Genomic DNA, 20,058 nt, shown 5'->3' on the forward strand with positions numbered 1-20,058 from the left:
TTGAAAAACCGAAATTCTAATATAAACCTTTTGTAAAATTTTATTTTGTAATACAAAAAAGTGTAAATAAAAAAGATCTTATATTACGCATGGTGTTTTAACGAATATACATAGTAGCACAGAGGAAATTTCCTTTCTAATAGTAGAATATACTAAATCGAACTAATTGATTCTAGAACCTTGTTCGTGTTCTGGTTGTAGTATTAGAGATGAGTAGCTATCATTTCTGATAGTATATACATAGTAGCTATTCATTCTAACCATGATTCCAATGAATTTGAAATAAGAAAATCGGTAAAGTGGCCAATAATATTCTTTTCCAGTTCATTGTAGCATTTTTTCGTTATATCATACTCCAGTATATTTTCCTTTTTTAAAAGAAAAGAACGAAGGCTATCAAATAATTTAAGTCAAAAGAGGTAAATTTAACTGATCACGTGATCTGTAACTATTGACTGTTATCGACTCGCTAATGAATTATTTCGTATCACTGTAGAAAATTTCCAACTCCCATTTTCCTTTTCTATGTTTATAAAAAATGTATAGTAAATGGTGTCTTATATATTTTATGCAAAGAAAGATTCTATATAAAGTAAATATATCGTTTAACCAATACTCGATTCTCATTTCCTAAAAAATAATCATTCTTCATTTTCAATATCTAATTTTTGCGATGAAATATTTCAATAATAATAACTTGCAGCTATAAAACTAATCATAAGGCAAGGGATTAATGTAAAAAATGTAGTTTGCCAGTTTATAACATATCAGAATTATACCAAAACCACCGATCAGAAAAAACCAATCAGAATCAATCGATTTGTTTTAAAGCGTAGATTATAGAAATACCAAAATTATTTTGCGGAATCTTATTATTATTAAAATATTTCACGATAATTATCTTTGTATTCTATTCGATTTTTCAACGGTGGCAGACATATTGAATGTTGATATAGGTAAAATGCATACAACATATACATATTTTATTTTTATATTATGAAATATTTTAATAATAATAACTTTCTATAAAATAATTTTGTATTTCTGTAATCTATGCGTTAAAACTAATCGATTGATATATAACATGTTGCAATTCGTAAAAGGTGATTTTGTTAGAAATATATATACATACATAGAATTATGAATTCGAACCTTTTCCCCTAGATTTCGATCACATGGTTTTATTTACCTCTCCTAACTCGACTCAAGCAAACTACATACACATAATACATACATATGTATGGTTCCAATGAATTTATCGGTTACCTCGGAAGGGGAAAAGATGGCGGTATGACGTCATATCCGTTCAGCACGAAAACGTAACGTAATTCGCTAACACGTTTTCTCCTAGAACAGCATATTTCTTTAGGCTTGGCGCCTTCGTCAAATGCAGTGAGCGTCGGTGTACGTAAAATGGCGGACGGTGACATTGATTTGTACGCCGACGATCTCGAGCAAGATTTCGCGCAGGTAATTCGTTTTTATCATTGCTAATAAGTAACGAGTTGTTCTATAGGCGTTGTTGTTAATTGGCTACTTTAGTAAAAAACATTGGAAACTGTGAGAAAAATGCGATAGCAGAGCGGGGTTGTTCGGCGTCATGGAGGAGAAACGGTAACGATTGCCTCGACAAGCGGTGTCCGATTCTCGTTCAGCCGGGATTTCGATTTTAACATACATCTCATTCGTGACGAGTAGACGTTGCATTTGATTATCACGACCGATAAACATTTTCTCTATTCTGTTACATAATTACCGTGGCCCGTGCACGTTCTATTGCATTGGGGAAAAACTTAAAAAGCAAATACGTGTAATACACAGATTCACAGCAAGAAAAGCAAAATGGTGTTAGCGGTAAGGCAAATGTCTCGTAGCGCATTTTATTCCTCCACTTCGTTTAGTTTTTAACTAAAGTTTTCATTATTGCATGCGAGACACCATTTTCTTCTTACAGCGTTTATATTATTTTGAAGTTTGAACACTTTATTTGTATGTGATGTTTTTTTTTTCTTTTTTATTCCGACCGAAATTGCACCGAAACGATCCGTGCTCATTCAAGAAGCGAATTTCTTTTTGTAGGTATGTGTGTACAGTTTTAATGAGCGTCAATGAAGCGTCTTATCCAGAAAAAATTGTTATATTTTTAATCTTTTTGTACTTTTTATCTATTACACTATTTTTTGACTTTTGTAAAATAATTTGTATTCTATAAGATGATTGAAATTCATTTTAATACTTTATAAATTATGTTTTTGTTCTTGAAGGAATATGTTTACTTAGAACTATTTTTTCTTCATAGTTAAATATTTATGTAATACAATGGGAATAGAAAATATTAGAAAAATATATGAAAAAAAGGTAGTAGCATATGTACAATTTATAAATTATCCTTTATCAAAGAGATGGAAGGTAGTAAATTAAAATATTTATTAATGTATTAATTATTTTTTAAGCTTTCTTCAATATTATTTTTGAAACTTTAAGTAGATAACATAAAAATTGTATTTTGAATTTATTATTAATATGTATTAAATACTATGTATAATATTTGTTATATATCAGTATACTTTATATACTATATATGCGAATGATTTAAAAAGGAATTGAATATTAAATTAATTTTTGTTTGTATAAATACTGAAACTGCACATTATTTTCACAATATAATTTATAAGAATATTCAGTTCACATGATGTAAATATATTAAATTCTTATGGTAATTAATCAGCTTATGATATGTTTTTAATGATCTGTTTTAGGATGAGTTTGCTGGTGATGGCGTTGATTTGTATGATGATGTGATAGCAGCTCCTGCTGGTGGTAATGGTGGCGTTTCTACGGGAAATAGTGGAGATGGTGCTGGTGATACTACTTCACCAAATGAAGAAACAAATGGTAGCGCACCTTACCATCAACTTGGAAATAATATTCAGCCAAACCAAATTGGGAGACGTCATCAACTATATGTTGGAAATTTGACTTGGGTAAATAATTGAATATTAATTCATTTTCATTAATTAGCCTTTACTTTAAGAACTTAGAGAAAAAGTCAATATTTTTGTAGTAATTTAAACTTATTGAAATATTTTTATTGCAGTGGACAAGTGACCAAGATATAACTGATGCTGTTCAAAGTATTGGTGTATCAGATTTTGTTGAAGTAAAATTCTTTGAAAATCGAGCCAATGGACAATCTAAGGGATTCTGTGTGATATCTTTGGGATCAGAACAAAGTATGAGGATATGTATGGAAAGATTACCTAAAAAGGAATTGCATGGACAAAATCCAGTAGTAACATTTCCAACTAAACAAGCTTTGAATCAAGTAAGTATAGATATATCGAAATTATGAACAAGCAACTATTTATGGGAAAGAAATAATTAGTACTGTGAGAAATTTATTTTTGTTATATGATTCTTTTCATGAGTTTTTACTCTGATAGGTGTAAGTAAAATATAAGATTGAATCTACAGTTTACTTCTTTTCTTTTAAAAAAATTTACTTGCGGAAATGTCAGATTGTTGTTCATTTTTATATAATTTACATTAATATAGTTTCCATTCAAACTAAGCATAGTTAAATTTTTTAAAAAATTAACTCCTTTAATGTAAATAATTTTGCACTTTTACACATATAGAATTTTCATTATATATGATATATTATCAAGAAATTAATGTTGTCCTTTAAGTAACTTCTTTCAATCAAAACACATATAATTGGTCATGTCTATAACATTTAGAAATCTTTTTTATTTCTTCCTTCACATTAGTACTGTATTGCATCTTTTCAAGAAAACAATATGAATTTCTTGATGGCTTAATCGTTATTTCTCTTCCCAATAAATAAATGAAAACTTGACATTTTGTACATTTGAAATTGTGTATATGTTCTCAGTTTGAGTCTCAGTGTAAGACACGACCAGCTCCGGCTCCTCAACAGAGTCAGAGTCAGCGTCCCCATAATCCACATCAGCATCAGTCACCAATGCCACCCCATCAACAGCATCCACAACATCCCCAACACCCTCAACATTCGCAACAAAATCATGGTCCTAGGATGATGATGGGTCCTCCGCAGGGTGTACGACCACAGAGAATGCCACCTCCAGGGATGGGTCCACCAGGTCCAGGTGGACCTGGCCAGCAAGGTCCACCCGCGTATGCATGGTCCGCCGATGGGTCCTGGACCGGGACCGCACCATCCTTTACCTGGGCATCCTAACCAAGGTCCACCACCTCCTGGTTATCAGCAGGGCCCATGGAATGGACCAAGACCTAATGGTCCACCTGGACCACCAAGAGGCCCAAGTGGACCTGGTGGTCCACCTCAACAAGGCCCACCAGGACCAGGTCCTGGTCAACATCGGCCTCCAGGAATGGTATGTAATAGAGCTTTTATTTAATTATTCAATGTAATTGTGTGCATGTAGTTTGTCCTTTTGTTAATAATTATACTTTTTCTGAACCAATTTTTTATATCTATAAAACTTAATTTGTATTGCAAACTTGTGTTTATAGTAGTTGTGGGACTTTGCTTTTAACATAAGAATAGAAGGTAACTAAGAACGATAAGAAAGGAGATAAGAACGTAATATGTAATTGTCTAATATAATTGTGTATTATATAGGGTGTTTGGCTACAGGTGTAAAAATATTTAAGGGGTGATTCTTAAAGTTAAAGTAAGACGAAAATCAAGAATTAAAAAATTGCATTTTTCGGCTTTGTCTATTTATTAATTATTTATGGAGGCAAAGGTTTAGGGGAAATATCAACGCTGTCTACTCGAAAATTCCATGAGGCGATTTTCGATATGCTGTTGTGGATTTTAGTAAGTAGACAGGTATAATGTTTAATCTACGATTTTTCTTACAAAATGTTGCGTAGAATGGTTTAAGTCTTCAAATGTCATAATCTTCTCTACGATTTGTGTAAGGTAAACTACTGCCCATGTATTGTTGGATTTGAGGATACCTGTGGACCCCACTGCTTAGGTTGACCTACTTTCGTTTGTGTAAAGAGATTTTTGCTCGTGCAGACATATTTCGACTAATTTTTAATTGTCAATAACTAAAAGACAAAGTCGAAAACGCAATTTTTTAATTCTTGATTTTCGTCTTACTTTAACTTTAAGAATCACCCCCTAAAATCTTTTTGCACCTGTAGCCAAACAGCCTGTGTAGCTTCCCCAAAGCTATAGAAAAATAACTATAGAAAAGGAAATATTTTATTATTCTTCAGATAATACTCGATATATTAATTAGAAATTTCTGTTAAAGCTACTCATTTCTTGGTTTTTACAATTTTATGATATATTTTATATAAATCGATAAATTATGGTACAAATTACAAGAATATTTTTTGCACTTACATGTCTCACGCTTCGCGTAAACAGAGTTGTACTAGAGACCTTTCAGAAGCCAGTTACCATATACCACAGGTAACACACAATGTGTTGTTTTTCCTGCTTTTCACGTTGTAAAAATTATCCATTCTTCAAACTTTTCAGTATTGATTTGTTTTTATACATAAAATCTGATCGAACACTATTAAAATTAATAAATATTAAATTGAAATTCTATTATTTTTAGAATTCTAAAATATTTTAAATTATACTTATATGGAAAATAAGATTTGAATTATATTAATAAAAAAGTCACCTAACTGCTATCTTTCGATATTTCCTAATTCAATTATCTTTCTTTTGAATGAAGCTGTATTTAGTTATATTTTGTATACATTTCAAGTGTTAAAAGAAAATGTAATATAAAAATATAATCTGTAAAATTTATTTCTTTGAAAATTACAACATTAGCAGTGCATGAGATATGTATAACATGAAAAGCTCTTTCAGAAATCAATAAATTATTTCATTTTAATCTGTTTAGTGGTTAATTAAATTTATACAGCACATTGAAAAGCTTTTGATAAACCAATAACTGGCTCTGATATTTTAATATTTTATCATTATTATTAATTACTTTATGATTATTGTTTAATAATAGTATTCGATAGTAACTCGTTATTGATGCATCTCATTATTAATTAATTTTTTGCTGTTATTTTCCAAGTATAGAGAATGATTTTTAATTTAATTATGGTAGATTGAAATAGAATCTTCGTTTGTCTCCATTCAGCAATTTCATGGTGGTCCGCCTGGTCCACCTGGTCAAGGACCTCCACGTGGTCCACCTGGACATCCTGGTGGACCTCCAGGTGATCCAAGAGGTGCTCAACCACGTCCCGAATGGAATAGACCACCAGGTTTGTTAAATATCTTGATTCATTATAGATTATATACTGAAACATCTTGGACTCACACGCTCTGTTCTTTCCTTCATTTCATGTGTCATTATGATAAAATTCTTCTTTTTCCACAGCTTACAGTCTGCATGATAAAGTAGATTATGAAAATTATCAAAATTACTATACAAAACAGAATATAAGGAACTTTAGTAATAAATCACTTCCAATAACAAAGTATTATGTAATCAAGTTTTTGTGAATAAAGTTCACTGATGTAATTATTCAATGTGCATAGGAATGCATCACGGGCCTCAGGGACCACCAGGTTTCCCTCAACATCAACATATGCAAGGCCCGCAACCTGGTCAAGGCCCACCACAGAGAGGACCTCCTCCAGGTTCTATGGGTGGTGAGAAATTTAGGACGTTCATTGAATATTAACAATATCGTTATTAATTTTTCTTATAATAATGCATGATATTGAGGGAAATTTTATGCTTAGGAGTATGAAGGTACAAGGTGTTTCAGATAAAAGTAACATAAACAACAATTCAATTTTTGTTGTTGTCACAATTTCAATGAATATAAAGTATATAATTGAAAGTATTTTTAAATAATTCTAAAAAAATAAGTAATAATAACATAGGAAAGAAATAGTTCAATTCGAATAAATATACTTAAAAGAGTAAAAATATATTATTAATATATATATTAAATATTAGAATATACAAAGAAAGATGGAAACTTGTCATAATCTTACAACATTGTGCAAGCATATTCTAAAGCAAAAAACATACTTTATCAAGTCAATCATACAATAAAAATTGTTTTGTGTAATGAAAAAATTTATAAGCTTGCTATACAGTGTTGCAAGCTAACAAAGATATTGATCAGAATGTTACCAGGTCCAGGAGGTCCACCACCTGGTCATGGTGGCCCACCTCAAGGACCACCACAAGGACCCCAGGAGGACCTGCACCACATGTGAATCCAGCATTTTTCCCACAAGGACCACCTCATCAACATCCAGGACAACATCCACCAGGTCCTCCTGGTCCACCCCATGGACCACCTCATGGTCCACCACATGGTCCACCACATGGTCCACCTCATGGTCCACCTCATGGTCCTCCACATGGTCAACCACATGTGCCACCTCATGGTTATGGACCACCTGCAGCACAGGTATATGGTATTCTATTTTATATTGTCCATTGTATTAATATCTTATATTATATTTCTGATATTATTTAGTGGCTTCACTATTACATTTCATAATACTACTGCTTTATTAAAATCTTAAAAAAAATCAAGATAAATTATATATCTTACAGCCACCTTATGGCGCACCAGGACCTGATCATCGCCCAGAAGGTCCTCCTCCCCTTACAGAACAAGAATTTGAAGAAATCATGGGTAGAAATAGAACCGTTTCTTCTTCTGCTATTGCTCGAGCAGTATCTGATGCTGCAGCAGGAGAATACGCAAGCGCTATAGAAACCCTGGTTACAGCCATCTCTTTGATAAAACAATCCAAGGTTGCTGCAGATGATAGATGTAAAATTTTAATCAGTTCTCTTCAAGACACCTTGCGCGGCGTCGAAACAAAGAGTTATGGATCCGCACGTAGGGGTAAATATTTTATTTCTTACATTTAGAATAATAAAAAATAGATGTATGTTTAATAAATTTTTTAATCACTTGCAACGGCTTTCATATCTCCTATGATTCTATCGAAATTAAGATTATTGTATTAGTTAATCTAGATTTAATGAATTATTTCAGAACGATCACGTTCACGAGACAGGGAACGCAGTCACAGAAGAAGACGTGAGCGATCAAGGAGCCGTGACAGGGAATACAGAGAAAGAAGCAGAGACAGAGATAGAGAACGTGACAGGGAACGCGATCGTGAAAGGGAAAGGGATCGTGATCGTGACAGAGAACGTTATTACAGTGAACCATATCCACGGGAGAGATCACGAAGCAGGGAGAGGGATCGTGAACGTGAAAGAGATCGCGAATATAGAGAGCGAAGCAGAGAAGAAAGGTAAGCTCAACATCTCATAATTATTTTAACTGTCACTACTGGATGTACCTTCTTATTCAATTTAGTCAAAAATTAACTGACAGTCGCAACTTATAACTGATAGCCCTCGTAATAATAGCCACGTATGCGTGTGATTTAGAAAAAGAAAATGAGTACGATAAGTCTATATTTATATAAAATAATCCGACGTTTACATTGTAACAGATCGTATATAACTATATACAGATTACTAAAATATATCATGCAATTTTCTTCGCAAATAGATATAGCATTATAGCAACGATATTGATCTAAGTAATATAAATCCCATTTATTGTATTATATATTTTGCAAATATTTTCAATCATGCTATTCAGAATATTGTATGAGTTCATTCGAAACGTTCGATTTGAATACTTAGTTAAAATACCATTAAATGGTATGAAATTTGATAAAAGTGCAAGTAAATTAAATGAATTGTAACTGGTATTAATGATGTTTAAAAGGGAACGCGTTGATTTATAATGTGTTCAATTGTAAAATAATTAATAATGTGTGTCTATTTAAATACTAACGTATTTCATTGGGACTGTCATTAAATATTAATAATTACTTGTAACATTTCTTAATATTTCCGTATTGTCTGTATTAATTAATTATTCTGGAAAAATTTATAAGTACAGACAAAGACCATAGATAATTTTACATGGTCATATAACAATAATTTATAAGACTCAAATATAGTTGATTTTATTAATGATAAAAAGTGAACTTAACCCTTTTGCTGTAATGTAATCTCAAATCTATGTGTTATAATTCTAGAACATCTATACTTTAGAATAGATGTCCACAATTGAACAAAAAGAATCTGTTGTAATTATTATGTAGAATAATTGCGACTGAGTTAGTTACTGAAAGGATATTAACTCTAATCAAGCAAAAATATTTGCTTATATAATTGACAGCGACAGGGTTAAATAAAATTAACGTTACTTTGATACATTAATTGTTATTGGGCATTTCAGATCTTGAATATTTATATATTTTAGTATGATATCTTTTTTAATAATTACTAAATATTAAATAAAAATCTATTTAAATGAAAGTACTTTTAAATTTTCTCTGCTATCAGTTAAACTTTAACCCTTTGGGGACGGGACGGTTCGAAGTTAACCGTACCGTGAGACCGAGCTGCTGCCGCGATAGTCATTTAAAATTGCCAGCGCGCATTAGATGTGCTTCTCGTTCATAGATGTCAAATTCTATACATATGTACATGCACAGATTCTCCACAGGATAAATAAAATGTGACACACATATGAATCCTTTGGTTCTATCAGTTGTCTTCTCCAAACGCGTATATGAGTTTCTCGCCCTTAGCGACGCGTTTATGTGGAACACATATATGAGTCGTTCGGCTCTACCAGTTGTTTTCGCCAAACGCATATATTAGTTCCTCGGCCAAATTGATGGCTTACGCAGAACGCATACATGCAGCGGTAGTCCGCGAAGGGTTAATTTATAAGAATTCAAAATATTATTAATCTTTAATCTTTGTAAATTATATTGGAGATAAAAATGTTAATCACAAGGATATTTTTTTATCAAAATTTTAGACATTCATAAAATGTGAAAAGTAACAATTAACGTATCAATGAAATGTTTTTTTTATTATTGTATCAGATTGTTCGTTAATGTCTACTTTTTTAATCTACTACATAAAATTTGTTAAAAGCATTAATCAGAAACAAATATTATATTATTATAATAGTTACTTGATACTTTGAAAGCTAAAAGTGGACATTATTCTTAAAACAATTAAGTATCTTGATTTAGGTGCTCTGCGTTATTATTGAGTGTAAAAGTGACAGGTAAATTATAAATATTGAACTCCAAGGACTGTTATTATTCCTATGTTAGCTTCAATTTGCTGTGCATATGATTATCTAATGGTAAATATTATTGTTATAAAGTTCTAATATAAGATGATCTTCTCATTAGATAACTCAAAAGCGATGCTGCCATTATATTCTCGTTCCCATTCTTATTTTACATCTATATGTCGGAGAAGGAAAGACAGCGGGATTTCTCGTCCGGAATGTTGGGAAAAGCCCCAATACACTAGTCCAGACTTTTACTATAGCCGCCCTTAAGTAATAAAAATAAGAAATAGTCTTAATGTTCCAATCTGACTTTATGACGATGGGTTTGGGCTCGAAATGACATGTACCTGACAGAGGTATGAAATGATTATATGGCTCTCCTTAAAACAAAGATTAATCCGAGAAGTGGGTACAGGAATATATAAGGGCAGTTTCAATTGGATTACGGGATAGTTAGTTAGTCGTTGGACGAATTGCTGATTGAGTTATCGAGAAAGTTACCCAAATCGTGTATTACGTTGGTACTCGTTATCCCGTGGACCGTGGATTCGTTATCGAACCTGAATTCGTTGTCACCATCGTTTCGACTATCCTATTACCATTACTCGTAGCGTCTGGTAGTGTCCACATTCGTACTGATAGAGATTGGCTACATTCGCGACGGTAAAGTAAGTAAAGGTTCATCGAACGCCCCAAAATGCCAACCTGACTCCGACATATATATACATACATTTACCCTATTTCAGTGGTATCAATTTCTACTGATATTGTAAATCATACAACCGATATTGTTATTGGCAATACTGTCTTTGAGTTAATTAGCGAGAGAATCACTAAACAGTATAATGAAAATATAAACGTATTCATCTTTTAATAAATCAGTTCTTTATAAAAAAATTGTAACACGTTATTATAATTTCAGTATTTAACAGTAACCTAAAATATTCGAAGCAACTAAATACAGTACAAATTTATTTCATAGTTTTTAAAATGTTATTAAAACATTGGCAGAAATACAAATTATATTTAAAAGATGCTCAGTATATATTGGTTAACATAGGAAGAAATTGATTGTTTATCAAATAGTACAAAAAAAATCATAAAGCACCCTTATGTTTGTTTTAAAATAGCAGACATTTAAAATTTTTTTCGTCCTAATATCATCAATCAGCGATAAGTAGTAACCACAAGTAATCACTATTGATTTTCATTAGTTATGGTTTTAGAAAGTAACAGGGGCTTTTTTTATGATAGAGAAACTGAAAACATTGTGATCTCAATTTTTAAACAATATAATATTTTAGGAACATATATATATAATAGTAATGTAATTTAAATGATGCAATTGAAATAACAATTCTATTTGCGAGTTATAAATTTTATTGTAAATTGTTCAAAACTTTAACATGCACTAAAACGACGAGATTGTAATTTTTTTAATCTATTTGTTTATTGTTTCTGGCATATTCAATAGTAAGTGAGACTGAAGTTTCAAAGATGAAATAGCCAACAATAAACGAAACTTGCCCATAATTGAAATGATTGGAAGATTTGTAGATTAAGGCGAACATCCGTTCATTAATTAAATATTAGAACAGATTTAAGGAATGTTTGCATCTACATTTTTATTTCATTTTTGTAAATACGAGGGAAGAAATGAACTTTGTACTCAGTATCAATGATACTTCTGCAAGTTATTTTTGTCACATGATATTTGAAGTGTGTGCGTGGATACACTTAGAGTCTGAATCTTATTAATTTACATCAATAAAAAGATAAAGGTTGAAGCTGTGTAACAATAGTTTTCCTAATATACAATTGACAATTTTGGAATGTAAACAGATGTTAGCTTCTTCTTTGAGATAAGTCATACAGTACATTCAATACAATTGTTCCCTCTTGTTCCTCCTGTGTAGTTGTAATCTTTATTTCCAAAGTCGCCATTGGGAAAAGTATGTAAAAGAATGTGCATATCTTTTTTTGTAGATATTGCTTTCTATTCAAAACACTTCAATATGTTTCATAGAGATATTGTAAATGAAATTTTTGCCAAGTATATTTAAGATGTGATAGAGAATTAAATATTTAATTTATGAACTACATCTATTGGTATTTTAAAAAATTACTGAGCTTTGTCTAGCAATAGAATTATTGCAGTTATTAATCCTAACAATTCGTAAGATTAACAGTTCATGAATTAAATAGTCAGTTTCCATATATTGTTATCTTTAGTTATTTATAAAACATGAGTAGGAATGATTACAATTTTACTTTATTTATTAATCTAGCATATTCATATCATGATATACATATCATGATATACATATCTTGATATACATAATGTAAAAATACTCACAACGTATAATTACTATTTATATATTAAGATGGTTAAATGCTTCTTCAATTTATATATTATGTTAACATATATTAACACAAGATCTACACTTATCCACAGAGATACTGTAATATTGATTCTAATACCAAGTTGATATATGTATAGATCTACAAATACTTTACTACAGTAAAGTAGTCATAATCCTGAAACCATAAAAAGAAATGAAATCTATGCAACACAGTTATATCTTAGAAGAAATTATCTTCTATTTTTTCATATTTTGAAGTCAGTTATTCTTGTTTCATTTTGAATATTCAAATATGGTTACAGGTTTAACAACGAATCTCAAAACTTCTTTGAATATATGTAGTATTGTACACATGCACTTACATATAACTGGTAACTGTAGTTAGTATTATTTCGAATAACATATTGACATATCTTCTAATTTAATCTATATTTCAATAGAAAAATGCTAAAAAATGGTTGTCTTTTATATAAGCATTAAGTCATAGAGTAAGTTTACAATTTATTATAAATTTTGCTCGAATAAGTGATCGTTGCTAAATTATAGTAGAATGAAAAAGGAAAATTGAATATATTTCTTAAGATAGCTTATTTTAACTAAAGAAACGTATTAAGCCTGGTAACAGTATAAGTCATAACGAAGTATGCATATTTTCCATTAGTACGACACGTCAGTCAGCCAGGCCAAGAGTAAAAGAAGAACCGCCAGAGACGGCTCCCGTCTCGTCTTCCAAGGCGTCTAGGTAATTTACACTTTTTTTTTCATTAAAGTGAATGCATGTAGATCTCATTACAAAGTATTATCTTGTTAGATGCAAAACAACAAATTAGAGTTATTCTTAAAGAGTTTGATTCAGAATTCATGTATTGATTACATTATCCATCATTTCATAAATAGGAATATTTTAGAATTTAAATAAAAATTTCGTAAATAAGTGGGAGAGAGAAGGGGGAGAATACAAAAAATATAAGAAGTAGAAAAATAAGAGACAAGTATAAAGAAAATGTTTCAACTCACTTTTGTTTCTTCACATGCATATAATGATGAGAAAAGGTATTAAAAGTTATAATTCTATTAGAATATCGCACGAATTCAGTGAATCTTTTGCTTTCTGACTACAAAATCGTTTATTGCAAATTGTTGGAAAATTTAGATAAATATTAGTTTTTCTTTGTTATTAAAACTTCTTGTTAGAGTAATGTGTTTAGTTCTTGAAGTTATCAGAGACTTTTTTATGCAGTAAATTGTCTCTTCTAAATGCTTGGTAATTTTTTTCCTTTCTCTTAAGCCTTTGCAATAAGTAAAAACTTGATCGCAAAAATCGAAATGTTAATAGAGAGCAAGGAAACGAATAAAAAAAAATAAAAAGTTATCATGAACGAAGAAGGTAGGGTACATTAGAGAAAGATACATAGCGTATCAAAGAGTCCCTGAGTTAATGTAAATATATCTTAAGAAGTCATAAAAAGAATTAAAAAAAGAAAAAAAAGCAAATTAATAGTGTACACCGGTAAAGTAAGATAATTGGCTGACGTGTACTTGTGTAGGTATTATGACGATCGCTACAGAGAGCGTGAACGAGACAGAGATCGAGAACGAGAGTCGAGCCGAAGACCATCCGAGAGAGAACGAGAACCGGAGCGTGAACGGGAGCGAGAACGAGAAAGAGATCGTCGCGACGAACGTGGAGACTCTTCGCATCGTTCAAGGCATTAAAGGCGATTACGTGTCGGAGAGAATAAAGAAGAATTCTCGTTTACAAAAAAATCAGAAATAACAGAAAAAACAGTGAGAATAAAAATACAGAAGGGCCAGAAAACGAGGAAGAGGTCACGTCTTAGCATGCAGTGTTTGCAGGATCTTACCGGTCATTTTCTTGCAAGCGTCATTGAGAAACGGATCCAAGAGGACACTCATACACGTTTATCTCTTGAGAGCACATGCTTATCTTCTGTATTTTGTCTGAATATCAGTAGTATTTAAACACTTTCTCGGCTGAACAGGGAAACCATTGGTTACGAAATGAAAGAAACACAGTGACCTTGCAATTAATTAAATTTTTTGATAAATCTATCATGATTCCATTTATATATGATCGGTAATTCAGAGCACCTTTCGATACAACAGATTTAGTCTTTGTATTAGAAGTATAGATAACCATCTTCCAGTTATTTGTTTTACATGACAAATAGCTCTGTACTAGAGGTCTGTAGTTTATGTGTATTTAATATCTATGTGTACACGTGTATGAACCGTATCTGTATGTTTTACCACGTAATTTTTAGTACGTGTTTATCTGTATATTAGGAGTATCTAATTCACGTATGTTTAAATATCCGGGTACACGCGTATTGATGCATTCATATTCTAACTTACAACTTGGAAGTCTATATTTAAAAAATTTTGTTTTATACACTTATTGTTGTACTATTGTCTCTTATTAGTAGAATGGTTATTAATTCTTAAGTTTCATATTAAAGTATAAGATCGTGATCAATCACAATTCCCTTTTTTATAAACATTTAAAATTCTAATTATAGGGAATTAAGAACATGAATTTTGTATTTCCTAGTAACATGCTACACGTGTCTGTTTATTGCACGTTTAGGAAACTATGACCTCTAGAATTTTTATCAGCTGCAACTGAATGACTATGTTATGATTGTATTAAATTATAAATATCTATTTTTAGGTGTGCTTAGATACATTTATCGGTATGTGACGAAGCATCTAAAAATAGAGAATCTCGGTCGAGAAAGTGGCGAATCCTAATTATGTTTCGATAACATAAGTTGCAAGTCTCTGTGTAAACTTTCGACAGAGTTCCGAATCGCGAGCATTTTAGCCAAATTACTACGGGTGGTTTTGTCATAGGGGATTCTTAGCAACACGTTGCATGGGTGGTTGATCGTAGAATTTGACATACAGTTTCTTTTTGAGTCATCGATGGTGTTGTTTTTTTCTTTTCTTTTTTCTTTTTACGTAGCATACACTGTCATATTACTAAATATTATTACACTAATTATAAAAAAAACAACAAGAAAAACTGATAATGAAGCTAACGAAAACGCATACACCACATATGCATATATACATGTATATCTATGTAACATTTAAGCAGAGAGTATTTGTTTAGTTTTCAGAAAAAAGTAGTGAGAGTGAAAGAGCGAGAAAGAGAGGGAGAGTATGTGTTATTCACGAATAAAAAAAAAGAATAATGATAATAGCAACAACAAATTAACAAAAGGAAAAGATGGCGAAAGCACAACGAAAGTTATGTTTCACGAAGAGTTGTGTTCAGTTGCGGTTTACAGAGAAGCTGAAGAAGAGGCTTGCGCCGCACCTATCGGCGAACGGTATTGTGTTTGCCGGTTGCCTCGGGGAAGAATGAAGATCACACTCTGGACTCTCATCATCGGTCTTCTATCTCCGCGACGATGCAAGATTGTATCTTAACTATAATATATATATACGCTTTCAAAAAAATATACGTGATAAACATGTCTTTACTTTATTCATCAGCACACACAATCTTCCTGATAAATATGTTATTTTTGTTTTTGTGCTATTGCATTATTCCATTTATTAATCGAAAGGTGGAACCAATCGAAAGACGCATACACGGCATCCGATTTAAACACTTTCGATCTCACCTTTAATTAATTTATTTCTGTACAATTTTTGATGTTCGTAACAACGATCGATTGGGGATCGAAAGTGTATGATAACAGGGGTGGAACACGATATTTTACATGTAAAATAATGATTATGTTCCCCATTATATTCTATGATATATACTAGTCTCATCCATGAAAGTGGAAGGATCAATGTCAGAGTTATATATACTCTCTGATAATTGAGTGTTTGAAAACTAACTTATCAAAACTACCCAAATCTGTTCATCTAAAAATAATAAAAATTATTATCCTGATATGATCATAATTGTGTTTATTAATTGTAAATAAGTATAGATATTCTAAGATCATCGACTTGGGTAATTTTGGTAAATTAATTTTATGTAATAGTGCCATCTTATTTTTCACTGTTTAGTTGAAACGGCATAGAAAATTATTTATAACGATACATAGTATATTGTGAAAGCGTAACACATTCACGGAACGACTTTGTTTGAATTGTCAAAAAGGTCCTGTGTATTATTTGAAGAAAAGAATTTCTCTCCTGTGTACGCTCTTACAGCGTACAGATTAATCCTCGTATAATCAAGGTTTATGTAATTAAGAGTTCTATGAAGAATTATGTTCACCTCTTATGCACTTGAATGTATAATTTAATATACATAAAAATATCATAAATATGATATTGCGTTCGTCAAATGTTACACATTTTGAAAATATGTATTTTAAATTCAGTAATATATTATGGTGATCTCAATTCTTGATTGTACGAGGATTAGAAACTAGAAAAGTTAGTATTCATGTGCAGTAGCAGAAACTCTTTCATGTTTTAGAAGGATCGGTATTACTGTATTTTTCTATGCTCAAGCATGATGTTCTTAAGACTTAACGTCCCTCTTCCTTGTATATTTAATCTTCATTTTTATGCATCTTTTCCGATCTGAAACGAGAATATATCATCTTATAATTTATTTTTTAGTCACACGTTATATGTATTATTTTTTAAGTAATATGTTATCCGATCGCTATGGTTAGATGTAAACTAAACTACGAAGTTGTAAAAGTCATATACTACAAGCACTGAATTACGCATGAAAGAGTTGAGAATAGCTCGAAAGAAATTACAACTAAATTGAACACTATACATTCGTCCTCTCTAAGAGAGGAAAAAGTATCAAAAGTTAAGCAAAGACAGCGAGGGTGGTTCACCTTTCGAATGAATTTTTATCAGGGATCATTATGAATGATGATACACTTAATAATAGCTCTGTGAGACAACGTTGTATGTATATATTAATTTTTATCATGTATCGCATAATCATTCGTTGTTTTAGCAGAACCCTCGACGGTCTTCTTTCATGTATAACAAATTACCATATAAGATAAAATGAAATGAATTTTATATATATATATATATATAAAATATATATATATAATGTACGCACACATATAATTTCTTATATTATAAAAATTTATTACATTTTTAATATTTATGAAATGATTTTGTTGCGCTACGATTAGCGATATATTATTATTATTTCTATATGCTTGTGGAAGCTTAGCTGTATAACTTTAGTTTATTTCACTTGGTATAAATTTTTAACCAGAAGCGTCATGTTTTAGAGAGAATGAAAAGGGAAGAAGACCGCAAAGGGCTGAGCATTTGGTACCTTTTAACAAGTACCAGGAAACGGATGATGGACTCTCACAGAGCACAATACCAGATAGTTAAATTCTCAGCAACAAAAAAGAAGGAAAATCCCAATAAATTTTTATGTTGTAATATACGAGACCAGTTTGCATGATCACATACATATACACATACGTGTCTCGTGAATGATTATGTTTCGATGTGCCATTTTGAAGTAACCATATAATGGTTAACTCGACCATGCAGCTAGAAATAAGGGACACTGCTGGATGGAGTACGACCAACTCATAGTCCAATTGTTTGAGTTTATTCATACTTTGATCCTTTGTGATTCAATGTTTCCAATTTAAGTTAATTTATTTTATATCAGTTCTCATTATTGTTATATCTATGAATTATAATTTGTCAAACACATTTTCTATGAAATTAAAATAGAATTGTTTTTATCATTAATTTAATTCTTGTAAAAGTGATTTACATAACATATTTCGTTATCTGATACTGGAAATACAATTTATTTTCATAGGATAATTTGGTAAAATGAAACAAGTATATTGCTCAACATAATTGAAGAATAAATAGTAATTACTATTAAAGTAAAGAATTGCAAAGGATTAATGTAAAATGCTTTTTTTACTCCTACTTATCTTTATAACTGAAAATTCAATATTTTTGCAACAATCAGTCTAAAAATCCGAATACAATGACTACATTATTTACAAATAGTATAGACAATTCGACTATAAGTATAGTTCTTAGAAAGTAAAATGTATAAATTGTAGTTCTTATGAGAATCATCGAGCTGTACACACACTGCAACAAAAGCCTGCATCTCCTGGATTTGTTAGCACTGTGTACGGTTTTCTTTATGTATAGATTTTTTTACTGCGATTCACCAACCAGAAAGATATTTTACTATAGCTCAGTCATTTCGTCTTCGATTCCTATGTTATGTTTAAACGGTGATTTTTCGACAGAATAATTAAGGACACATTACTTTAACTTATCAGGATTAAAAAGAAATTTTTATCTTCAGTTCAGCACAGGTTCCAACGATTTCATTGAGGCATCTAAATAATCGGAGTAATTATAATATTATTTTTTCTGTCATTTAAAATTGAAAAAGAAAAAAGTCTGCATTGCATTCTTACATTACAAATATGCGACAAGTATTTTTTTGTGTACTATTAATAAGAATTGTCCATTTAAAGCGCAATTTTAAGGTGACAAAATATTGGTGTTTGTAAGGTATTCGTCATTTTCTAATTTTTCCTTATTTTCTTTTTAATCTGAAAGAGATATTGTTTCAAAGAAAGTTAATAATTGTTTATAGAAAATTAAAATATACTGACGATTAGGTGATCTTATTTTTAATTCTTTTCTTTTCTTTTTTTTTCAATTTTATCGTCTAACTTATGGTAATTAGTGCTGAAACTATTTCATAGTCTTAGTGGTAGTTGCGTTTTAAATGAATAGTTCTGTATTTGTTTCTTATCAAGAGTACAAAGAGCTGTGAGATATTTTTATCTGTAGCTTTATTTTTTAATGATTTATATTTAACGACATTCTATTTATAGAGATCATATTTTGTTAATAGAGGTCTCGGTCAAGTGACGCTGTGAATTATAGGACTTATATAAACAATCATACGATAACACGTGAAAAAGGATAGTTTCAATTTTTTGAAACGCAAAGCGCTTTGTACTGAATAGTATTATTATACAGAACTATTACAGTTCTACATGACGATATCAAATAATGCGATTATTATCAAGAAAATTTTATAAAAGCTAAAAGAATCACATTTCTGTGAATCTACACAAATGATTGTTAATATTTAGTGGTCTTAACGAAACCGACGAAAATCTTTTGTAATGTTGTGAGAGCACTATAAATCTAATAACAACTTTTGTAAGTAAGTATTCTAATGGCATATTTAGAATCATGCAATGAAATGCATAGAATTCTCAATATTTACAATTCATGATATTAGTATAGTTTTTTTTAAATCATTCAGAATTATAAATCTGAAACATGAAAAAGATTAATGTTAATTTAATAGACAAACATATAATTGTGAATTTATGATCAATTGTCAAGAGAAATTAGAAAACTCTCAAAGAGATAAATTGATGTTAAAAGAAAAATATATGTATATATATAATACATATTTAAACTATATCAAAAGTTACAACTCTTCAATACAATGGAATTTTAAAGAAGTCAATAAATCAATAATAGATCTTTCTATAAT

The 20,058-nt window shown here is 30.7% G+C and overlaps 1 protein-coding gene across 1 annotated transcript; it reads left to right on the forward strand.

Annotated features, from left to right (window-relative positions):
* Positions 1 to 1,295: 1,295 nt before the first annotated feature.
* On the forward strand, positions 1,296 to 17,024 carry LOC117230157 (cleavage and polyadenylation specificity factor subunit CG7185-like). Its single transcript, XM_033487293.1, is given in 14 exon segments — positions 1,296 to 1,470; positions 2,760 to 2,984; positions 3,098 to 3,325; positions 3,896 to 4,153; positions 4,155 to 4,379; positions 5,393 to 5,437; positions 6,135 to 6,261; positions 6,539 to 6,652; positions 7,137 to 7,202; positions 7,205 to 7,428; positions 7,578 to 7,875; positions 8,029 to 8,293; positions 13,180 to 13,260; positions 14,066 to 17,024. Coding segments are annotated over 14 exon segments (2,382 nt in total). The 5' UTR covers positions 1,296 to 1,413; the 3' UTR covers positions 14,235 to 17,024.
* The last annotated feature ends 3,034 nt before the right edge of the window (positions 17,025 to 20,058 follow it).

Source organism: Bombus vosnesenskii, unplaced genomic scaffold, assembly GCF_011952255.1.
Source record: "Bombus vosnesenskii isolate JDL3184/JDL3185 unplaced genomic scaffold, Bvos_JDL3184-5_v1.1 scf7180000013262, whole genome shotgun sequence".
NCBI lineage: Eukaryota > Metazoa > Arthropoda > Insecta > Hymenoptera > Apidae > Bombus > Bombus vosnesenskii.